The following is a 12,288-nucleotide window of genomic DNA, read 5'->3' as shown; positions in this document are numbered from 1 at the left end:
TTTTCGACACGTTGGACACGAAAGCATCATAATTTTCTTCGAAGGACTTCGTGAAGAAATCTGATTATCGGGTCGGCGGTCTTTCTTAGTGCGCTTAATATCGCGGGGAACACAGTCGCTCACGGCTCTGGTCCAACGGTTGTCGTTAAAGCGCATCACGTGTCCGCTCCACCTTATTTTACTTTTCTTGGCAAACACGGCGGCGTCTCTGATCCTCGATCGCTGACGTAGGACAGGACTTCGAATCCCGTCCCTCACTTGTGTGAAGCGGGATACTCCTAGCATCACTTTTTTGATTGAGCGTTCAATGACGCTCACCGCATTTTCTTGCTGCTTGCGAAATGTCCAGGTTTCCAAACCATAGGTCAAAGCAGGAAGTACGGTGGTGTTGAAGAGGTGAGCACTGAGCCGGGTGTTCTTGGTCTTCTTCACTACATCCTTGCTCTTATACTCTCCCCATGCCGCTCGTCTCTTCCTGCCCAGCTCGGGGACAGGTCGTTCTTCATGTTCAGTTCCCGACCCACATAAACGTAGCTGGTGCATTCGGATATGTTCGTTCCATTGAGCGTGAATGGGGCATCTGAGACCCATCCGTTACGCATGAACATCGTCTTTTGCAGATTCAGCTGAAGACAGATGCATCCACATGTTTCGTCGAATTCGGTCAGCATTCGTTCTCCTTGGCTGATGCTAGATGTTATCAGTACGATGTCATCAGCAAAGCGCAAATGGTGTAGCTGCCGACCATCAACCTTCACTCCCATGTCGTCCCATTCCAACTTTCGCATTGCGTTCTCGAGGGTGGCTGTGAATATTTTGGGTGAAATTGTATCACCCTGTCGGACCTCCCTCTTCACGTCAATGCTGATGATCTTGTAGAATGGTGAAATTCTGGTCGCGAAGTTACTGTACAGCTCTAGAGGTACCTTTATGTAGTGAGTAGGGGCACCTTGATTGTCCAAGCCTTCCATGACCGCTTCCGTCTAAAATGAGTCAAAGGGGGGAACGGTCAAGAGGTACCCGTACGGTGTGCCGTCACATATGCTGGAGGCGAATGAGCGTCGTTAATTGCACCGCGCGTCTACTGACAGCGTCGTGATCGCTACAGTAGCGTGGTTGCTCCTCTTGTGCTACATCTCGCTGATGCCCCGCCCACACCACCCTCCCTGCCCATCTCGCCGCGTCCGCTGCTCTTACAAGGAGTTTTTCCGCCGCGCCCGCGGCTCTTACGATGCGCTTTTAGAATCGAAGGAAAAGAAAAGTCCCTGGTGTCAGGTTTTGTTTGAAACTCTGTATAAAGTATACTTGGAAGTTAATACGAATGATAGAGGTTTGTCTATATGCCATTTAAAAATGCGAGTGAAAATGAAATTATTCTGTTTTGACTTGTTACATGGAAATTAATCATCCATCTCTGGGAATGCAAAGGATGTTTCAAAAAATGTCCCACTGATCGGTGTTATGCTATCTTCTTTACTTTTTTCGCTTTCTAGCAATTTCTTTTTGCTTATCTAGCTGAGTTAAACTGTCATCGAACGCCGGGCGTATAGTTGCTGCACTCGAAAGTTGAACATGAATTCGTTGAATGACATTGTGACAAACATACTTAGGCACTGCGCATTTTTATAGGACAGTTTGGGCGTGATATGTGTGAAAATATATTCATTTCTTTTCCTTTATTCTTCTTATTCTTTTCACTGCAGCATTTTTTTTTTGAGATAATCCTTACTTTTGTAAAGTTGCTTAAATGAGCTCAATGTAGGTCACACATATCACTCTTATCAATCATGATATCTTTAACTCTCTGATAGTCTATGATATGTCTCTGATGATATATCTTTTAGTTGGATGAAAGGATCCAGTTTTCTCCTTAATTCCCGATCATATTCGCTCATTTTACTATTTTTGCAGATTAGGACTTGTTGCGTCAATTCGATTTACCGTCATCTCCCTTTTAAATTCGCAGTACCATCTCCCTTTTAAATTCGCAGTCCCACTTCTTCGTCATGGCGCGAACGTCGCGCGTAACGTTGATTAGAGAGCAATAAGGAGGCGGGGTCTAGATGATCTCAGACGGTCGTGGAGAATGTCGAGCTGTTGGAGTGGCAGACGTGATTAAGCGGAGACGAGCGGCGCTGAAGAGAGGTCAGGAGCGGTCAGCCGGTTTTCACGGGTACCTCTTTTCCTGCACCCAGTCAAAGGCCTTCTTCAAGTCGATGAAAGTGAGACAGAGCGGTATCTTGTACTCTCGTGATACCTAGATGAGTTTCGAAACAGTGTGATCGTGGTCAATCGAATCCTTTTCGAAAACTTGCTTGCTTGCATGGCTGTTCTTCATCTAAGGCGTTTTCAATCCTATTAAGCATCATGCTTTGTAAAGAGCTTATAGATGACGGATTCTAAGCAGATTGGGAGACAGTTGCCGATGTCACATGGATCTCCCTTTTTGTACAAAAACAGGGTCTAGCTGGTCTTCCACTGTTCAAGAACCTTGCATTCCGACAGGTAACGTGTAAAGAGCCTCGCCAGGGTGTTCGCGGTAGGGTCGCGGAAGGTTCTTCAGGTGTTCTGGTCCTATTCTGTCGAGACTGGTTGCCGTGCAATTTCTTACCTACATGATAGCATGTCGTACTTCGGACGGGAGAACCTCTGGAATGAATGTCCATCTTCTCTCAGATGGTGAGGTGGCAAATGGACATGGTTGTCGAAGAGATCAGAGTAGAAGCCGTAGATGATTTTCTCCATTCCCCTTCTGGATGCAATGATTGTTCTCTTCGGGTTCTGGAGAGCACTCATCCTTGCCTTGCGACTGGCGAAGCCTCGACGGGCATAGGGGATGCTTTTACCCGCCTCTGCAGCTTCAGCCAGCATTTCTGTTCTTCTCTCTTTAAGGTCTTCCTTTATCATTCTCTGCAATGCCTTGCGAGCTCGGACGTGAGTTCTTAGTTCTCTGCTGCTCGTGCTGCTCCACGCTGGCGTATCAGCTCAAGAGTTTCAAGAGACAGGCGTCTGTTCGTGGTTTGAAAACTCTCATCCTTCTTCCTGCAGTCGTGAAGGTGTTCAACGAGCCGATGCTATTCCTCGTCGATGTTGTCCATTGCGGAATGTTCCCAGAAGCCGGCTAACGTAGCGAAGAGATCCCAGTTAATAATAGTTCTGGGATTTCGCTCTTTGAACTTCTCGGGTTTCTCTTCTCTCCGCGTAAATGAAGATCGCCGAAGGAGGCGATGGTCCGATGCCGTATGAAACTTCGGCACAACAGCGACGTCCGTCAGGCAGAACCTTTTGCTGACGATGATGTGGTCTATTTCATTACTGTACCCTCCACCGAGTGACTCCTACGTCGAACGTAGAGAGGAGCGCTTTTGGAATTGCGAGTTCCCATGGATGGTCTTAGTCGTAATGATGAACTCAGAGAGCCTCTCTCCCTGTTCGTACCAATGTAGGCCATGGGTCCCGATGTGAAGTTCCTCAGGCGTTCATCTGGAGCCAATTTTAGCGTTAAAATCGCCAATTTTGTCGTTGAAATCGCCAATTATAAAGTTGTAAAAGGCATGACCTTTTTGGTAGAACTTCTCCAGGTCCATATAGAAAACTTGGACATGTTCTTCGTAGCTCGATGCTGGAGCGTAAGCGACGAAGATAGTCAAAGCTGGTGTTGGACCACATCTTCTCATCCGCAGACTTCCGATTCGGGTCGTAAGTTATTCGAAAGAGTCGATGTTCTTTGCCATACTCGTGTTGACGAGGACGCCAACTCCACCAACACCTCTACTGTCGCATGTTCCTTAGAACAGTTCTTCTCCAGTTTCATATACGGCGTTGAGAGGGTGACGTCGTCTCGTCTCGGTCAGTCCGATGACGTCGTACTTGATCTTCTTGGCTTGCATTATCAGATCTTCGATGGCCGCTTCCGATGCAAGCGTACGTGCGTTATAAGCACAGATCGCCATCCTAGTCCTTTTCCGTTTCGGTAGTCTGCATGACTCCTACAACCCCGTCCTACCTGGCGCTACCGTACCAGGCTTTCCTCCAGAATCAGGAGACCCTTTCCAATAACTGTGTTTTGCATAAAAATTCTAAAACTCGTGGGCAGGTTGCAAGCTTCTAGTCCCATGAGTTTTGGGAGAACTTCCGTTCTCCCGGAGTGGACATGTGGAGCTTATTTGTTGGAGGCGACTCCAAACCGCCTCCCTTGCACCTCCCAGTCACTTGATTGCAGGCTTTTGGCCGGACCGACGTGCGGGATACAAGGATGTCATGAGTCAGTCCTGGCTCAGCAGAAACAGGGAGTGGTCCCCTGAATCCACCCGCGTCTCTGGGCAAGCACAAGGTCGCTTTTGGTTCGCGATTAGCCCCCTATCCGCCACCCGGGGACGCTCCACGTAGCCTCGCGACTAACTGGCTGTGATCCTTCTAGTGAGGAAGAATCGTGGTTGCTTATATGAGATGTTGAAAATGGCCACCATTCACCCCTTACCTTTTAGCCCTAGTCAGCAAGTTGCGGTTGGCAGATCGACGCTGCAGTCCCATCAGAGATGTTCTCCTGGACTTCTTGAAAACTATATAGGTTGCTGCGATACACCTTAGCCTAGGGGGTTCCCGACAAAAAGTAATCGCACACTGGGAAATCAGGTGACCCAGGTGGCCAGCTAAGGCCGAGATCAGACTGACCTCTTCTAACAACTCTGTCAGGAGAGAAGATTGTGTGAATGGCGGTGAATGTATTACGCCATCCCGTTGGAAGTAACTGTAAGTCTTTTCCTCCTCAGTTAATGCTGCCACAAGTGGATTGATTCACCGACTGATGAATCACATCTGAACCAGTTTCGATCACGGGTGCACGTCACGTGGTGTAGCCACTCGTCCGTGCCTATTTCATTTGGAATATCTGCTACAGCATAAGCAGGTTAGCGAACTATCTCCTTTTCTTTGATGTGTTTCTTTGTAACCTGGAACTCTTTTAGCCGGACCACATTTATTTGCCCCGCCCGTTACATATGCATATAAATGTACATATGCATATACATATACATACATATAAATACATATACATAAGTATACGTATACATATATAAGCATACAAGCATATAATACATACACATTCACATACACAGACATATATATATACATATATATATATATATATATATATATATATATATATATATATATATATATATATATATATTATATATATATATACGTATACATGCATATACATACGTATGCATACATACAAATAAATTCATGCACACATATACATTCATGCGCATACATACATACATACATACGTGCTACATACGTGCATCGTTTTGATGTCGTCTTAGCATTAGGAAGCTAAAACGTACCTTGTATCGAAACCGGCTGCAGGTTATGGATTGATCCCCTTGGGGGTGTAAACATCTGGAGCGGGTGTAGCACTCTCGGTAAGAAGTTTGGGGAATGACTGGACCATCAGTCGGTGGTTCGAAAACGCCCTAATTATTACTAAACCCTTCATCTCTCCGGAATTAATAAATTGGTACCAGGTTTCTCTTCAAAGGTAAAATTTCTTGACAAATCGGCTCGCCCGAAAGTCATTGTAAGAAAACCTTGCACCTTGTATTGTAAGAACTTCGGAAACCTCTAATGATTCTAATTTGAAGTCGAGTGCGTAGGCGCATCTCCGTAGGGATTGGCCAGTGCCGTACACAATTCTTACTTTATCCACTTCTACAGGGATTTTAGAGACCTTCATCGGGTGACGTGCTGGTGAATCCTTGAATGAGTTTTGTTGTCTAGGTTGTATGCTCGAAAAATATCGGCAGCCATGAGAGAAATATTCAAAGGTGCTTTAAGTGCAGTGAACCCACACTGGAAATCAATTCCTGAATGAAGTCTTCGATCGATTCCCATCGCCAATCTGTTAATCCATCTGTTCGTCACTAGACCTATCACAATTGAAGGCTTTGACAGCGCCACCTACTTTGATGAAGGAGCTCGGCTGCATAGAGAAGCTGTTTAGATAACTGTTTGGCTACATAGTCCGGGGAGGGATAAAAATACTAACTTCATACATCCCCGCAAGCCATTGCATTCCGCATGTGGGGTGTTAATTTGCTATTTGTTTGTTAAATAACTAATTGAAGTGAATTTGTTATTTGTTAATTTTGAGATGAAGTCAGACGTGCACTTCAAAGGAACTGATCAACGTCGAGTTCACTTTGGAGTTAGTCTGAGAGGATGAGACCACTTAGTTGATACAGCGATAACCCAACCCAGTTAATCCTACAGTTCTGAATCAAGCATTAAGAAATCAAACACATTAACGTATTTCAAAAAGACTGATCAAGCAGAGTGCTTTACTTTCACTGTTATGTTTCACTGTTCATGTAATGGAAACGGTAGAAGATCAGCGATGTTCTTCAACAAAAAAACCTAGAATTAAGAAGAAGGCTACTCATAATGAGCCGTTCGATGACAACCGGTTATACAAGGGTCGTGAACACCTAGCTCAGTTTTACGAGATAGAAAACACATGTAAGATATTAGGGTGTTCGGAAAGTATCTGCCGAAATACGGCAAAGTTTCAAAACAATGCAACTTTTCATTATTTTATTATTCGACGAAATAATCAACATCGACAACCTTCTGCCAACGTCTCACAAGATCACGGATTCCTTTGGCGTAGAATTCCCGCAACTCGGAAGCGAGGAAAGCCCGAAGGTCATTTTCGAGGTGGTCACGATTATCGTAGCGCTTCTCTTCCAGGTGATGCTGAAGCCATCGGAAGAGGTGGTAGTCGCTCGGGGCCAGGTCCGTGGTCCACGGTAGTTGCGGTAGGACTCCCCATCCGAGCTCCAGAATTTTCTGGGAAGTTTCTTCGCGATGTGAGAGTGCGGGTTATCGTGCAGCAGGCGAACCTTATCGAGCTTCGAGTGCTCCTTGCGGATCTTGTCGGACAGTCTTTGCAGTTAAGTGCAGTAAACCTCGGCAGTAACTGTCGTGTTGTCCGGCAGCAGTTCGAAACGGTAGATTCCATGAACTCCCTACCAGAAGCTCTGCATGACCTTCTTCTCATGGATTTCACCTTTCACGAAAGGATCCGGCATTTCATCGCCAGCGCACCAGGCACGTTTGTGGGTGTGGTTGACGTAAGGGACCCATTTTTCATCTCCAGTGACAATGGTGTCCAGCCACTCGAATCTGCGGTTTACGGAGAGCAGCTGAGTGCAGATGTCCAGGCGTCTTTGGCGGTTGCGTCTCTCAGTGCATGTGGGAGCCACTGACCGAGCTTTTTCACCATTCCGAGATATCGCAGTCCATTGCTCACGGTGGACAGCAAACAGCTAAGACTGGCAACAAAATACCGCATACCTTCATATGGATGCTACTCCGCCAGATTCTTCTGTTCCTCGAACGATATTGCAGTCGGTCGAAGAGAGCGAGGCTCATCTTCGAGTTTCTTGTTTCCGGCTTTGAAGCGCTGGAACCAGGCGCGCACAGACTGCTCAGAGGGGGCTTCAGTGCCGAATACTTAAGTTTCGATGGGCTTCAACAACGGGGTGGCCAGATTCGAACTCGTAAAGGAGTACGTGGCGAATATGGGTGGAATGTTCGGCCATTATAGGATGAAATAGGCAAGGAAGAGGGATCCAGATATGTTATGTGTATACAAGCGGTACAAGAGTGTCCTTATATAATATATTTAAAACGGGAACTTCCAGAACATCTAAAAAAATCTGCGCTACTGCAAAATTTTTGGCAGATACTTTCCGAACACCCTAATACATCGGCAACACTATGGTCACAATTCTTCAGGATGCTCTCCAGAGAGAAATATGATGCTTTTCGCATTGGGGTAGGCAAAGTTGCAGACTGGCCCGTTTTCGCATTAGTTTTGCAACTCAGCACAGGCTAGGCTATTCAATGCGGTTATCATATTCGTAACTAGAGTATGCAGGAGGGAAGGAATATAAGTGTTATTCCATTAAATTTTGGGGGATATAAACGAGAACGAGTCGATAAAAGCGACGCGTCTGGACACAGTGGTTCCATCTTCGTGATTAGCTTATGCCAAAGCTCCAGCTTTCATGCTTTTATTACGTTTAGAGTAAATGTCGCCAAATCGGAAAAAAAAATCGGTGGACGAATAGATGCATCCACGTGAATACTAGTTTGCGTCCTATCTCGAATTCTGTGCTCAAAGTGTGGTCGAAATCGGTCAAACTGCTAACACTTGTACTCGGAACCTATATGCCTTCATGCAGGTTTTGTGCTTTATATATAGATTTATTTTGCACATCCTGAAAAACTTATAAAATATCTCAGGAATATCTTGAGGAGAGGAGATGTCGTAATGTCGTAATGACTAAAACATTCAAACACTTCCGTTTCACAACTTGTAGCTAGTATGTAGTAGTTATGTATCATCCCCGAAGATTGTAAGGTTATCCATTGTGTTTCTCGTACAGACTTTTTGTAGCGAAGACATTCGATCGGGACAATTTTTCGGTTCACGCTCCAACATCAGGATAGCGAAAAACTTGGTTCGTAGCTACGGAAGTTTTGCAGGTGTTTTTTTTCGAGAGGCGTTGGAGAGAATAAGGACTGTAGCTGACAGGTTTGTCTTTTTGCCAAGATTTTTTTCAGTATTCTTTCTCAAAACTACGAATAAAATGCACGGCACTGAACTATTCCTTCACATTCCTGAGAACGACCGATTCCAATTCAGAAATGCAGATATGTTGTGAACACGTGTGCAGCTTATAAACAATGATTTGTTAGGACCAACTAGTGCATCAAGTTAGTGTCCGTATCCCCCCACACAAGTGTGCTAGCAGTTTATGGAAAACGGATGTATGAAATGGCTTGTAGGCTCAAGGTAATATCGAGGTTTCGACTGCGCGGACGCAGCAATGACGAAGATTAATAGAATTCGCACCCGCACAAATGTCGGACAGTAACCGTTCACTACGTTTAGTAACGTTTGCGCTTGCTCTTTCATTCCCTTCAAAAGTTTGATGTGAGCAATGTCAAAAGTTACGTTTAATTCCCCGTTGCAGCTGTATTTATTTGGAGATAAAGCAATGGTTCAGCGTGCAATGGCTGCACAATCTAAACTGAGAATAATTTAAAATTTAAATAACTCAACGGAACCAAATATGTCAAATTAGAGCTGTATGAACAAATTGGAGGAAATTGTAGTTGAGGGGTGGGAGGAGGCTCAACTGCGCTTTTATTTCTAGAAGTTCTACCTTCTTTTTTTTTCTCTTAGCAGCTTTAGCTCACATATCGTAATTCCTCCAAGACCAATGATTAGGTTTTAGGGCCCTTTGGGGACTAATTTAAGCATTTATTTTCAGATATAAGAGCGCGGTCAAGTGCGCCATCCCCCCCAACAACAACAACAACACTTTGCTCCAATTTTACACGTACACATGCGAGTTGGGTGCAGTCGATGTGTGTGCATGCAGCAGCCGCTACGCCTGTTCGATCAGGCGAAAGCTTGATTAATCGTCTCCAAACTCGACGTCGTCACATATGCCCGTTTCATAAACCACATTCTTCCTAAAAGATCATGCGATGTTCCCTTAACGGACACCGTGGCTGCTCTGAAGGAATTGTTTGGACATAATATGTCAGTATTAGTGAGACGCTACGCCTACCTCAAGCCACAGCGAAATGAAGAGAGTCTCTGCGATTACACCGATTGGTCAAACAACGCCCTGCCGTGGCTGAGTTCAACGACGTCACACCTGAGCAGATGAAATGCCTCGCATGGATATGTGAATTTGTCGACTCGCAGGATGCCTATGTTGGTGCTCGCACCCTTTGCAAGATTTAGGACAATTTTCAAATCGCGCTAAAGGAGCTTTCCGCCGAAGTTCAGCACTTTCTCGACATTCGTCAGGATGCCGCACTCCTCGAACGATCAAGTCTACCGCACGTCAACGTCGTGCATTCGCAAAAGAGTTGAAATCGTGAACCGCTGTCACCTTGTTTTCGGTGCGGAGCCAATCACTGGTTTAGAAACTGCACAGTCGTGAACAAGAACAAGACATGGAAATCTGCGAGCAGCGTCACCATCGCTTCGATTCATGCTGACGTCGCCGTAACCTGCATCAGTAGAGTACACATTGATATGAAGAGAGTACGCATGCGTTCCGATACTGGAGGTGACGTAACATTGCTAAGCACGACAGACTGACCACCCATTGGTCGACCGAAGCTGCAATCACCCCGTCTGACACTGAAGTCTGCCAACAACGAGCCGATCAACGTCCGACGATGCTACGAATGCAACTTCATCATTGATGGTCATCGAAGCTATGGTAACGGGAGGGCGCTACTTTTCATAGCTTGGCTCAACCAAAGCGTATCTTCAATTGGAAGTGGGCGACGTCTCAAAGCAGCTACTCACTATCAACACGCACTGTGGATTGTACCGCTTCATTCGACTACCTTTGGATTGAAACCAGTTCCTGGTATATTCCAACAATATATGGATGCTCTTATCGCTGGATTAGATGGAACTGCCGCCTATCTCGACGACATACTGGTTACTGGTAGAACCATCGGCGAACACAATGCCCGATTAGAGGTCGTATTCAAGCGGATTCAAGACTACGGACTTCGCGTTCGACTCGACAAATGTGCTTTTCTGCAGGCGGAGATCACCTACCTTAGGTTCGTCATCAAGGCGCAAGGACTTCAGTCAACTTCGCTCTTTTGACACCGGAGTGCCAGTCTTCCTTCGACAAGATCAAGGCAATCCTAAGTTAGGATCTCCCACTTCGACCCAAGTCCCGATCATCGTCTCTGCAATGTTTCAAGTTACGGGGTTGGAGCAACCCTATCACATCGCTTCGCAGACGGATGCGGGAAGGTCATTTATCACGCGAGTCCTTGCCTGACACGACCACAGAAGGAACTACAGCCGGATTCAAAAGGAAGCACTCGCACTCGCAATTTTGCTGTGCAGAAGTTCCATCGTTTTATCCATGGACGACATCTCACGCTGAGGACTGACCACAAACCAATTTTGGCAATCCTTGGAAGAAAAAGGGAGTTCCGGTCTACAGTGCCAACCGTCTTCAGCGATGGGCCACGATGCTGCTCAACTACAGCTTCACTATCGAGTACATCAATACAAAGGATTTCTGCCAAGTGGACGCTCTTTCACGCCTCCTCTCGCCAAAATCATCGATACCGCAGGACTACGTGATCGCCTCAATAGATGCTGATGTCACTACTGAATTTTCAGAGAATTGTTATCATCTTTCAGTATCCATTGGGACTGCTTCGCAAGCCAATCGTCTTATTCAGCTGGTGATCGACTATACGAAATCCGGAAACTGGCCCCAAGTCAACCACCATTCTCCTCTGTGGCACTACTACAACCGCAGAAATACCATGACGACAGTCGAAGGATGTCTGCTAACTGCATCCCGCATAGTGATTCTAAAATCACTTCGACATCATGTTCTTTCAGCACTACACAAAGCTCATCCAGGCCAAACAAGGATGAAAATGCTTGCAAGAAGCTTTGTCTATTGGCCTACGATGGATTTGGACATCGAAAAACTCAAGACCTGCCCAAAATGTGCGTCTGTGGCAAAGAATCCGATCAAAGCTGAACTATCGCCGAAACCACACTCGCCGTAGACTCGAGTTCATGCTGATTTCGCTGGGCCGATGGAAGGACGATACTATCTACTCATCGTTGACGCCTACTCCAAGTGGCCGGAAATCGTCCAGATGTCATCTATCTCCTCAACGGCTACTATCCAAGCAATGAAGTGCATCTTTGCCAAGTTCGGAAATCCAGAGACGCTCGTCACGGACAATGGAACGCAATTCACGTAATCTCAGTTCACATCATTCTGCCGTTCCCGAGGAATCTTGCACATTCGCACGCCTCCGTTCCATCCACAGAGCAACGGACAAGCAGAACACTTTGTGGATGCCTTCAAGAGAGGACTCGCCAAGCCGAAAAGGGAGGAACCAACAGTGGACGCACTACAGAAGTTTCTGATGGAATATCGTCCGTCTGCACCTGACCAGCGTTTACCTGCCCAAGCCTCCCTGGGATGCCGACTGCGAATGGAATCAATCGGGGGGCGGTCGTCAGGTACCCGCAGCACATTATCTGCAGCCGAATAAGTGCCTGCTTAAGAGGCTGGTGGTAGGCCAGAATAGGCATATCTTAGGCTATCTGTGATCATTAAACCACGTCCATCCATCACCACGTCATTGAGGTCCTGATGCGTCGTGTTTGTATTGCAGTAACGTGATAGACTTGAC

The 12,288-nt window shown here is 46.1% G+C and overlaps 8 protein-coding genes across 8 annotated transcripts; 5 read left to right on the top strand and 3 right to left on the bottom strand.

Moving 5' to 3' along the window:
* Window positions 1-431: 431 nt before the first annotated feature.
* RB195_022753 (uncharacterized protein) lies at window positions 432-971 on the bottom strand (the record flags this gene model as incomplete). The annotated part of the gene is made up of 1 exon (XM_064209967.1): window positions 432-971. The coding sequence occupies one exon, from the start codon at window positions 969-971 to the stop codon at window positions 432-434; it is 540 nt and encodes a 179-aa protein (XP_064065848.1).
* Window positions 972-2,607: 1,636 nt separating this feature from the next.
* On the bottom strand, window positions 2,608-2,907 carry RB195_022752 (uncharacterized protein; the record flags this gene model as incomplete). The annotated part of the gene is made up of 1 exon (XM_064209966.1): window positions 2,608-2,907. One exon carries the CDS (start codon window positions 2,905-2,907, stop codon window positions 2,608-2,610), a length of 300 nt encoding a protein of 99 aa, XP_064065847.1.
* A 167-nt stretch (window positions 2,908-3,074) lies between these two features.
* RB195_022751 (uncharacterized protein) lies at window positions 3,075-3,953 on the bottom strand (the record flags this gene model as incomplete). The annotated part of the gene is made up of 2 exons (XM_064209965.1): window positions 3,075-3,338; window positions 3,819-3,953. The coding sequence occupies 2 exons, from the start codon at window positions 3,951-3,953 to the stop codon at window positions 3,075-3,077; spliced, it is 399 nt and encodes a 132-aa protein (XP_064065846.1).
* On the top strand, window positions 3,450-3,977 carry RB195_022750 (uncharacterized protein; the record flags this gene model as incomplete). Its single annotated transcript, XM_064209964.1, has 1 exon — window positions 3,450-3,977. One exon carries the CDS (start codon window positions 3,450-3,452, stop codon window positions 3,975-3,977), a length of 528 nt encoding a protein of 175 aa, XP_064065845.1.
* Window positions 3,978-6,377: 2,400 nt separating this feature from the next.
* On the top strand, window positions 6,378-7,271 carry RB195_022749 (uncharacterized protein; the record flags this gene model as incomplete). The annotated part of the gene is made up of 1 exon (XM_064209963.1): window positions 6,378-7,271. The coding sequence occupies one exon, from the start codon at window positions 6,378-6,380 to the stop codon at window positions 7,269-7,271; it is 894 nt and encodes a 297-aa protein (XP_064065844.1).
* Window positions 7,272-7,804: 533 nt separating this feature from the next.
* On the top strand, window positions 7,805-10,717 carry RB195_022748 (uncharacterized protein; the record flags this gene model as incomplete). Its single annotated transcript, XM_064209962.1, has 2 exons — window positions 7,805-7,843; window positions 10,241-10,717. The coding sequence occupies 2 exons, from the start codon at window positions 7,805-7,807 to the stop codon at window positions 10,715-10,717; spliced, it is 516 nt and encodes a 171-aa protein (XP_064065843.1).
* On the top strand, window positions 8,239-11,649 carry RB195_022747 (uncharacterized protein; the record flags this gene model as incomplete). Its single annotated transcript, XM_064209961.1, has 4 exons — window positions 8,239-8,252; window positions 8,468-8,605; window positions 10,378-10,671; window positions 11,067-11,649. The coding sequence occupies 4 exons, from the start codon at window positions 8,239-8,241 to the stop codon at window positions 11,647-11,649; spliced, it is 1,029 nt and encodes a 342-aa protein (XP_064065841.1).
* On the top strand, window positions 11,095-11,649 carry RB195_022746 (uncharacterized protein; the record flags this gene model as incomplete). The annotated part of the gene is made up of 1 exon (XM_064209960.1): window positions 11,095-11,649. The coding sequence occupies one exon, from the start codon at window positions 11,095-11,097 to the stop codon at window positions 11,647-11,649; it is 555 nt and encodes a 184-aa protein (XP_064065842.1).
* Window positions 11,650-12,288: the final 639 nt, after the last annotated feature.

The sequence above is a fragment of the Necator americanus genome, chromosome X (genome assembly GCF_031761385.1).
Source record: "Necator americanus strain Aroian chromosome X, whole genome shotgun sequence".
NCBI classification, from domain to species: domain Eukaryota; kingdom Metazoa; phylum Nematoda; class Chromadorea; order Rhabditida; family Ancylostomatidae; genus Necator; species Necator americanus.
This window is presented reverse-complemented; position numbering and strand designations above follow the sequence as displayed.